Genomic DNA, 10297 nt, shown 5'->3' on the forward strand with positions numbered 1-10297 from the left:
ACGTTTGATAAATCAATGATTTTATTGTGAATCCATCCATTTTACTCTTAAGTAAAAGCATCAGGTTTGAAAGTAACACAACACCCACCAAAAGTCGCTGAGCTGTCATTTATTTGTGCAAATTGTAAAATCATAAAGATTCATTTCTGTTGTAAACTTAAAAACATTCCAGAGTTTTGTTCAAATAAAACATTTGTCATGCTTTTCTATTTACAGCAATTATTGGCAGTGGTTGTACCAGCATACACTTCAAACAGGATAAACAATGAAACCAAAATAATATATAACCATCTGCCACAAGCGTTTATAAGCTTCAATAAAATGATAAAAAATAAATCTATAAAATGGATGGTGAGTCTCCAGCCAGACTAACTACTAAAACTGCCAGACATTACAACCTAAGACATAGCAGCCTTAGTCTAGTGGTAAAAAAGAAGGTAAAATAAACGTTAAGATAAGAAGTCATGAATTGTAGGCGGTATTTACTGCTTGACGATTCATAGGATAAAAAAAAGGAGGTGCAGGCAAAGTCTTATTGGCGCTGTAGATTGGACAGGCTTTGAAGTCGCAGGGCCAGTCTCTCCATGCGTAACGGACGGCACCCACTTTTTGAGAAGGCTCACAATGCGTAGACAACTTGACAGAGGTCTTATTACTCCACACGATGGGAGCCGCAACCCAGGGAGACTCATTCCCACATGAAACTGGAGTCTGTGTGCAACAGATCTTGATAGAAGGAAAAAGAAAATGCTCTTATCAGAGCAAACATCAAGTATATTTGATACTCATTGAAATTGAGTTGTTACAGTCAGCAGGTGAATGTGGGACTTGACTCACACCAGAGCCAGATGATACCAAGAAAACTGCTACATTCACATCGCTAATGTGACTAAGTGGGTAAAGGCAAATCATAGAACAGCTAGATCAGCCTGATAAGTTCATTAAAGGAAATCACTTTACTGTAACACTGTCTCTAAAACCAGGAAAGGGCAACACTTACAATATTACGGTATCCAAAATCTAGCCTTAACTCACACTGACTGGTCTTACCTCAAAGATGCGATCAGACTTTTTGACAGAGATCTTCTGGTCGTAGTTAACGATGACATGCGTTCCGTTATCCAGAATTAGTTTGGGGAAAGGTCCTTGGAAGGCCACGCCCTTCTCATTATAAGCCACTGCCCTTGCTCCCAGTGTCAGTCTGTAGGCTACATCCTGCTTGTCTCTGGGATGGATCCTGAAACAAACCACACAAAAAACCACTCATTTTAACAAACATAGTGGGTGAGCCAGTTGGGAAGACCGCATTGGGAGGTTGAAAGTCAATACAGTACTCATAATTACACGACATACAAAAGCAGGTCACATCATCATATGTATACTTTACATGAAGACAAACAGGTGAAAGCTGTCTCCCTGTTGGTTTTCCAGTCTTCAGTACATTACAAAAGTCTGTTGATGTGAGAATAATGCCAGGGACTTGCTGGGTCTTGGCAGCATATCAGGGACAAGTCCATGAAAAGTTTTATAGATGTTTGCAAGGATCTTAAATCTATCCAAAGACTAACTGGAGGCCAGAGCAGAAATGTTTAAATAGGTGTGATTTATGCCATTTGCTCTAATAAAACTCATTAAAATAAATATAGCCTAAGAAGTTAAACAATAGCACCACACAGTATGTCCTAAATTTAGAGTTGGTTTTACCTGGAATTCTAAAAAGGTAGAATTCCTAAAGATTTATTTTCCTGGAGAATATTGTTTTCAATAATGTTATTTGTTGTCATGTTTTGTAGGATAATGTGCAACCTGCATAGTACACCGTGCAAAATGCCACACATCTCAGCAGCATTTTAAAATATAATTTGGTTAATGAAAAATGTGATTAACGATTTCAAATGTCTCTTATACTCAATATTCTTTCCAACAATGCTTAATTTTAAATTAAATGTCATGATTTTCTGAGGATTTCCTTACTTCTGGACTCCTCCAACAGTCTAAATATAATCTGTTTAAATGTCAAAAAAATAGTCGTTAGGACATCTAGTGGTACAAGTTAAGAAATACCTCCATGAGCGAAGTGTAATGCTCCTCGATGGTGCACAGATTTCATATGCTATAAGAACATGTAAACACAATCCTTACGGGCCAAGGGGTGAATCTGGATCTGGTAAATCCAAAGCCACGGCCATGAAGGTATTCGCCATCCGTTCATTCGGGACATAGCCGAAGTCTGCCGTTTGGTGCCAGCGGACATTCGGAAAGAATTTACTGGCACAGGTTTTAATGTCTGTGGACAGCTGGAAATACAGATAGAAAGTGGAACAGATTGACAATATTGCAAAAGATGTTTGCAAAAGCATTAATGGTTTATTTTACCCACTTAGTTTCAAATAGCAGCACGCATTGTCTCCTCTTTTATACAACCACAAGGGGGCACCAATGTCAGAAATCTAAATCTATGAAGTAGTTTTCAAAAACTTGACTCTCATTTTCAAATGTTTTGTTTCTATTATGCAAATTAAACTAAAACACTAATACTAACATACCTGGACAAATCCAAAAGGGAAGTCTTTCGCCGTTTGTCCCCCTGAGCCCTTGTGAAATGACATCCTCCAGTCATCGATCATAGCAGGGAAGGTGCAGGCATACTTGTCTTCATTATGGTACGTATTTGCCTCACCTGAAATCAACACAAATATTACAGATGCATGACATAATCAGGCTCGACCCTACATGAACCCACAGTTTCTGTCCAAGTCTGGCTCAAGCCCAAACCGCAACAGCAGGATTGGGCCTGAGCCAGATTAAAAACCCCTAATTTTCCAATGTTAAAAAAAGCTTAAGTCAACTAACATCTTTTCAGTGTGGTTACAGACATTTGTGTGAGGGGGTGCATTAGTAAATAGCCGCTTGCGCCAAAACACACTCTGGCACAAACTGGATCGATTGTAAATTCTGAGCGCTGTTGGAATATACTGTTCAGTTATTGAGAGCACCAAATTCTCGGGAGCAGCAGAGTGTAGGCTACTCCGAGGAGGTGGAGCAACAGAAAGCCAAGCGCAGTTAAACCTGACAAATCGTCAGTTCCTAAAGAAATAGGCATAAACCCGACCTGATCTCTGCCTGGCGGAATGTTGAGAAATTACTGCCCGGCCCAAACCAAGCATTGGGGCCAGTCTAATTTGGGCAGAGAATGAAAGCCCCACTACACATGGCTATACTGACCGTCTGATACCTGTGCAGGTTGTCTTACCTTGGTACCAGATGGCTCCTTTGATGGTCATGTTGAGCAGCGGGTGGATCATTGAATTCCACAAGACAGAATCATTTTTAGGACTGAGAGATTTCAATGTGGGAAAAAGCAACAACAGTGTTGTTAGTGCAAGCTCACTTTTCACTGCACAGTAGTATGTGTGGCATGCGTACACATGCTTGTGTGTGTTTGCGGCATGCACCTGTGATTGTGTGTATGTGTATTAAGGTAGCCTGTAGTAACCACAAGCTGCTAGCCAGCACTTTACGAGGGGGAGAACCTCAGCGGCACTTAGTTGCACCTAGCCAAGGGTGCTGTAGCCATTTAAGGCTATGTTATATTGTTGGGCTTTGAGTGAGTGTTTTGAATTTGGTCGTTTGAGGGTCAACACTGCTTCCAGAAAGCAATATTTAATTTAATTTAATTTAATTACAGTTCAGATTTGATAGAGCCTGTGTATAGGCCTACTACCATGTGTGTGTTTGTTTTGGTTCATTTGCTTGGTAGGCAATCTATTTTTTACCTGACTTGCATTTCTTAAAGATCATTACAGTTTATATCCGTGCAGAAAACATTGCAGCAGATTCTAAGTTCAGATGCCATCTTGATAAAGACTGCCCATTTAAAAGGGAGATTCCAGTTGCCAGAGGGTGATAAAGCATTGTTATTATTCCTGTGTGCTACAGTATATAGCATCCTCCCCTGCCCTCATGGCCATGTCCTGCTCTCTATCCTCCTCTCTCCCGCCTCTCATCCTCTCCATCCTTTCCTCTGTTCCCCTCTCCACTCTACTGCCCTCTCCATCCTATCTTCTCCTGACCTGACTAGCCTTTGCATCTGGATGTTTGATCCCAGGCATTACAGGATAGTGATAACAATATCAACAGGGATCTCATCCTTTCTTGAAGCATCTGTGTTTTCTTTTTATTTTAGTTTCAATTGGCTCCACACTCTCATCTTCTCTTCTCCCCTCTCCACCCTTTCCCCTCCCTTCTCCCCCCCTCTCCAGCCTTTCTCCTCTTCTCTCCACCGTCTCCTCCCCTCTCATCTGCTCCTTCTCCTCCTTTCCATTCTCCTCCTCTCCATCCTCACCTCTCTCCTCCCCACGCCACCTTGCAGTGCCTGTAGGGATGATATACAGTGTATCATTTTAGTCAGCATCTCATAGTCCAGGGTTACTCACATATTGACTGGACAATATCTGCCCTCTTTTAGATTAGGCAATTGGCCTTCATTTGTTTTAATGTTAAATATGTTACATATGGTTCATATGTTAAAGATGAATAAATACATTTAAAGTAATCTGTTGGCCAAGTGTCTTTTTTTATAGAGTTTATAAGATGGGAAATGCAAATTATTTTTGAAGTAAAGTCAAATGAAATGTGAAAATTATAGTTTGGTTATATGTAAATGAATTAACTGGTGTCAATGCATTCATGTTAATTTAGTTAAAAGTAAATACATTAGGTTGGTTCAATTTCAATATATTAGTTTGGTTCAACAACTGAAATGTTCAGAAAATCATTTGGATCAAGGCAAAGATTTAAGGTTGGGTAAAGTGCAGTATTATTGTTTACATCAACATAAAATAATCAGGTCATAACAAGTGACTCAATTTAGATTCTGTGAAGTCAGATATTTTAGCTGTGATATCTGGACATCATTTTTTTTAATTTGAGCAAGGTTATACTTTTTTCAGTGTTCTTGGTTCTTACACAAGAACAATGTGCCACATGGTAAAATTCAATATCCTTCCTAATTCAGTTACCATACACATCAGGTGGTGGGTTAGCTGGATTATGTTTGGTATTTTTTTTTAATAACTTTACCAGGTGTAGTCTTGTCCACACCGCTGCAGTGCTCTTGAAGATGACCAGACTTCGACAGGTGTGCCTCCCCAGCACGACTCCACCAGTCCTATGGGGTACTGAAGCGTGTCGTACAAGTAACGTCCATAGAGCCAGCAGACTGCAGAGAAACCTGCCAGATCTGAAAATACACCTGCCTGTTAGTCAGTCCATCAGCACAATGCAAGTGGGTGATTGTATGCCCACAAACAAACAGCAACATGGTTGATATCTGTTGTTTAATATATCAAATTTGATATATACCATACCTTATATATTAATATACAGAACTATGGAGTCCTGTGCTGTCACCTGAACAAGAAACTAGCTTGGATTTAGGACCTTGTGGAATGGATGCATGTTTACATTACACAGCAAATAGAGGTGGCTCAGTTCAAGTTCAATATCTCTAACCTACATCTTTAGCTGCAAACACGTCTCAACAACCCTATGAGTTAATAAATACATTTTTGACGTACTTGTTGGGGCCACAGACCAGGGAATTTCCACGGCAGTCAAATTAAGCTGCTCAGTTTTACCCGTCCTCAAAGACGCCATAAAAAACCTCACATCAGTATAATTCTCTGAGAGTTTCAGCTCCTTTGACGCATTCCGAACCTATTGGAGAATGAATAATGAAGAGATCATTTAACAACAAAAAATGAATACATACATACATATTAATTGAAAGTCCTTTATGACACCTATGTGAAATCTTTCTGACAATTACAGCTATCTGAAACCAAATCTGTTGCACCACTTTAATACTTACTCCTATGCTGTGTATGTAATATAAGTGAAAGTGTTTTCTTTCAAGATTCGACCCTACAGACAGACTTCTATTGCACGTTTTTGTTACAGTGAATGAGCTCATCAGAAGACAGCTGTTTACCTGACTCGACCTACCATAGACATGTTAAACCACATGTTGCTCTGCCCCCCACACAGCCAAATATCTCCAAACAGCACATCTGTCAGAGTGGCATTGCTGTCCTTGGTGACTGCTGTCACATTGTAGGGACCACCAGCTTTAACAGGGTTGAGGGTGACTCGCCAGATTCCTGAAAAACAGCCATAGATACATGGGCTGCAGTCAAAAAAAGTCTCCTTTCCACACCACTTTTTCTTGACCTTGATTAAAACCATTGTGGAGTGAAGGAAAGATGTGGAGGAGAATTCAAAAGGACTTTGAAAAAGACAACTGCAGTGATAAAAGAATCTATAAAAACATGGAGAACCTGATGAAATATATTACTTCTTCATCAAGGTTGGAATTAAAATGAAAAAAGGAATATAGGCTGCCATGTACAGAAGTGAAACAAAATGGTTGTCATGTTGACAGTGGTTCCTCACGCTCACCCTCCTGTCCACTCAGATTTATTGACATGAATCCTTGTTAGCAAGACTGTATGAAAGTAATTGTTAAATTTATGCAAGATGAATATAACTTTGGCCTACAAATCTACTACTTATCATTTAGTTTCAAACATGCTGAATTAAAAACATCATCTGGCTGAAAACGTCCCTTATTCTTGAAAGACAGACTTCTGTGTTAAGATTAATACCTTTATACTGATCTTGTACATTTGTTTGTTCTCACTCCAGTTACACAAGAACAATTGTGTGAAATATTTTTTGCTGAGAGGCTCCAAACAGAGTAAATACTAAATATAAAAATACATGAAAAGCAATATAATAACAGAATAAGCATATAAAATCTACTGTGTTGAACAGAGTACGTTTATAAGAAGCAACACAAATACATAAAACATACATTCAAGGCATATATCTGACTATAAGACTATGCATATAATAACTTAAAGACCACCACACAACTCAGTGAACACCATTCATGTTGACTTGATTGTGCTTTAATGTTAAATTGTGTTATTTAACGTTATTTTTGCGTGATGAAGACCCGATAGGGTTGAAAGCTTGCAGCTTTGAGCTAAATAAAAGCGGGAGCATAAACTCAGTGTGCGGACACTTTACTTTTATCTTGATTTCACCTGTTTGTCCTGCACCTGGTACCTAAATCGGTTTTTGGATGTGCGCACAGCCCTTCTTCTTTGACGTTATTACCTCCTTCAGTCTTGTAAAGGCTCTTTCTAATGAACCCTATGCTGAAGGAGATAAGGAAGGAGGCAGTAAAGCACCTCTGTTTAGCATTCAGAAAATTCTACCAGCTCTTATCACGACTTCCTCTAAGATACTTTTAAGATCCTTCCTAAGCATGTTTCACTTCCTCACATCACCCAAGCTTAGGGGGTGTCCTGAGGACCTGTGTGAATATTCCACAGGAGATATTTTTACTTTTTTGTCTATTCAAGAAATTACCCACAAATGCTATACACCAAGAACTGTTATTTTATTTATCCATGTTTCTATTTATGTATGCCTTTTTTACTTATTTATTTTAATACTGTACCTGAAGTTATATTTGAGCAAAAAGGAAATGCTTCTTAACAGGTTAAGAAACATGTCACTGTTTTTGTTTGTTTGAGATGATTATTGAAAGCTGGTTGTATCTTGGTTAAAATGTTCTAATAAAGCAAAGATAGAAAATATTGCAATATCTTGTGTGCTGTAAAGTGGTTTGAAAAAAATAAAATTGGAATCGGCCATCCAAACACTCTGAAAATCGAAAATCGGTATCAGCCCAAAAAATTGTAATCGGTACAAGTCTAACAGTGACCAAATGAATAAGTGAAAGCTGTACACTTTGACCCTTTTTTCGAGGGTCCAAGGACAGAGACGTGTGCAACTGTGACACATCTTAATAAATAAAATTGACCTGACTTGACTTCCAGCTCATATTCTCTAACGTTAGGGGCTGTACGTTGAGACAGATTCATAATACATTTCTGTACTTTAGACACCTGACCTGAGACATGTACTTGGGATGCTGGATGTAAGTCAATATATAAAGAGCAATCCTGGTTACATGTTGTACAAAAAATGTAACCTGAAGCGATTTCTGAAACCTCCTAACTTCCACTTTTTATCAGGCTGCAGATGAACTGGCCTGACAGTGGTTTAACTACAAAAATGCAGTCTCTGCCATATCTGTCAGGTCAGGTTCAATCAGCTTGCCCAAAAGACGATGTATAATTGACAGTCTTTGCTTTGACCTCTTCAATAGTCTGTGGTTGTCACTGCAAGCCCCCCACCTGGCTGTACTCACCGTTTGTCACAGTGACCGGTGAGGTTTTCTGTTTTGTTGGTCCTGACAGGGTGAGGGTCACCTGTGCTCCATCAGAGCCATAGCCCCACAGCACAGCTCTCTCTGGAGACTTCTGCAGCACCATGTGGTCCCCATAGTAGGAGGCAAAGCTCAGGTCCCCCTCTGCACATATACACACAAACAATTCAGTGCTCAAATAAAATGCAAAGAGAACAATATTTAGAGAATGAAGACAGAATAAAACCACATAAAAGGAGATGGTTTTGGTTTGAAATATTTAAGGCAGTGCCACAGCAAGCTAAAATATTCAGCTAGCTTACATTTTAGCGAGCTGTGACGTTACCATTAAACCTCAGTGCACAGCAGTTAAACGCCGACAAACAGTTTGGTACTCACCATGTCTGTGAATGGCAGCTAAACATTTCCAAACACACACAATGACAACATCAAGAAGAAGAAAAAGAAGAAGAAGACGAAGACAACGACGAGTGTAAACGGAATGCTGCATATCGTGTACCAGACAGAAAACTTTGTAACTAACTGACACTACAGTGTTTCTGAGCCAGCCTTTTAATTGATGTGTGACGTCACAATCTGGCTGCGCATCTTCAAAATAAAAGCACAACAGCTCAAAATTGCAAACATGGTAGAAATCATACAGACAATTAACAACTTTCTTCTTCTCTCTTTTGATTTGTGTGCGTGAATGATTAAGGTGAGAAGCCGCCCATGTTTCACTTCCTCACATCGCCCAAGCTGTGAGTTGCACGTGTGCGGGTGTGTGCGCTGCTGATGTTACACAATGTCAATCATGCAGCGTGCCAGGAATTTGACCGGCGTTTTAAATCGACATATTTTAGACTGACCGGCCGGTCGCAGGTCACGGCCGATCACATGAAAACCGGCCAATTCCGAGCACTGCCGATAAATCGGTGCAAGTCTATTTTAACACGAAATATGTTCAGCTGCCTCTGTGTTAGAAGCTGTTTCACAGATGCTGTAAGAAGGCTGTGGTAGGATTTGACGGCTGTGTCAATTAGCAGTCAATGTGACGGGGGATAGGCAAGACTTTAGGAAACAAATTAAAAGTAAATCCACAGAAAAGAAAAGAACAAAGCATTCACTGCAGAGTATTTGTCTCGTATTGTGTGAGATGTGAGTAGCAGCACACAGAGGCTGTGCGTACTACTCTGAGTCTTGGGCTTACATCAAGATAAATGTGCTATTTCAAATTTCAAATGTTATCACTGGCCTTTGAAGGGGTTTGTAATTAACACGGTAAGTGAACACGGAAAGCTGCAGGGTAAGGGGATATAATTTCATATCTCACTCATGTATGTAGTTCCTCTGCATCTTACTATAAATACACCCCATGAGTGCTATAGGAGCTAAGTCCTACACTTCAAGCTACTGACATGCTTGACCCAGAGTAACCTGGTTGATGCGCCTCACTAACTTACTGGTTTCTTATGCTAACGTTACCGTTCTTGATGCTTAGAAAAGGAGTCCGGACGCTGGTCTTCTGATGCAGTGTAAAACGAACATTTATTCTGATTTCACTGACAACTGATCAAACAAAGAAAAACACCGGCAGTTAGCGCCACAGCGGTCAAAAACCTTTTGCCCTTCCGGGTCAAACACCTGACGACAACAGTGACGTAGCTACCTTTATACCTGAACCCCAGGTAACAACACAGCGACACCCAACACACACAGAGTGAACAATAATTCATTTTTTATGATCACAATAACATATTTGGCTCCTATACACCGGCCCCTAATTGTTAATGGCAGACCGATATAACAATTTCAAAAAATACAACCAAAAAAAGGGAGCAAAAATGTTATGATAAACCAAGTTACAGCAAAATACAGTGCAGCCAAGCAAATCTATGTTCCATGCACCAAACAGAGCTTTGTCACTGGCCTTTCAATGATGTTGGCTTTTGTCTGTAATCTCACAGAATGCACAAGCCCTTGTTTATCTGGAAAAACCTCCAGAACCTTGCGAAG

At 39.8% G+C, this 10297-nt stretch overlaps 2 protein-coding genes across 9 annotated transcripts in view; one reads left to right on the top strand and one right to left on the bottom strand.

Annotated features, from left to right (window-relative positions):
• The window catches only part of tbrg1 (transforming growth factor beta regulator 1), a 64568-nt gene that overhangs the window by 31868 nt on the left and 22403 nt on the right, over positions 1-10297 (top strand). The window lies entirely within an intron of this gene.
• LOC125888277 (sialate O-acetylesterase-like) overlaps positions 95-10297 on the bottom strand; it is a 41307-nt gene continuing 31104 nt past the window's right edge. For 4 of the 6 annotated variants that reach the window (XM_049575537.1, XM_049575541.1, XM_049575539.1 and 1 more), the window contains 10 exons: positions 8285-8446; positions 6007-6161; positions 5580-5718; positions 5083-5242; positions 4346-4375; positions 3254-3336; positions 2547-2680; positions 2143-2297; positions 1051-1237; positions 95-726 (listed from right to left, as the gene is read on the bottom strand). In XM_049575537.1, the coding sequence (XP_049431494.1) occupies positions 463-726; positions 1051-1237; positions 2143-2297; positions 2547-2680; positions 3254-3336; positions 4346-4375; positions 5083-5242; positions 5580-5718; positions 6007-6161; positions 8285-8446 (1469 nt within the window). In that variant the 3' untranslated portion in view covers positions 95-462. Of the gene's footprint in view, positions 727-1050; positions 1238-2142; positions 2298-2546; positions 2681-3253; positions 3337-4345; positions 4376-5082; positions 5243-5579; positions 5719-6006; positions 6162-8284; positions 8447-8680; positions 8816-10297 lie in introns of those variants that run through there. The other 2 variants (XM_049575535.1, XM_049575536.1) reach the window with 2 other exon arrangements.

The sequence above is a fragment of the Epinephelus fuscoguttatus genome, linkage group LG5 (assembly GCF_011397635.1).
Source record: "Epinephelus fuscoguttatus linkage group LG5, E.fuscoguttatus.final_Chr_v1".
NCBI lineage: Eukaryota > Metazoa > Chordata > Actinopteri > Perciformes > Serranidae > Epinephelus > Epinephelus fuscoguttatus.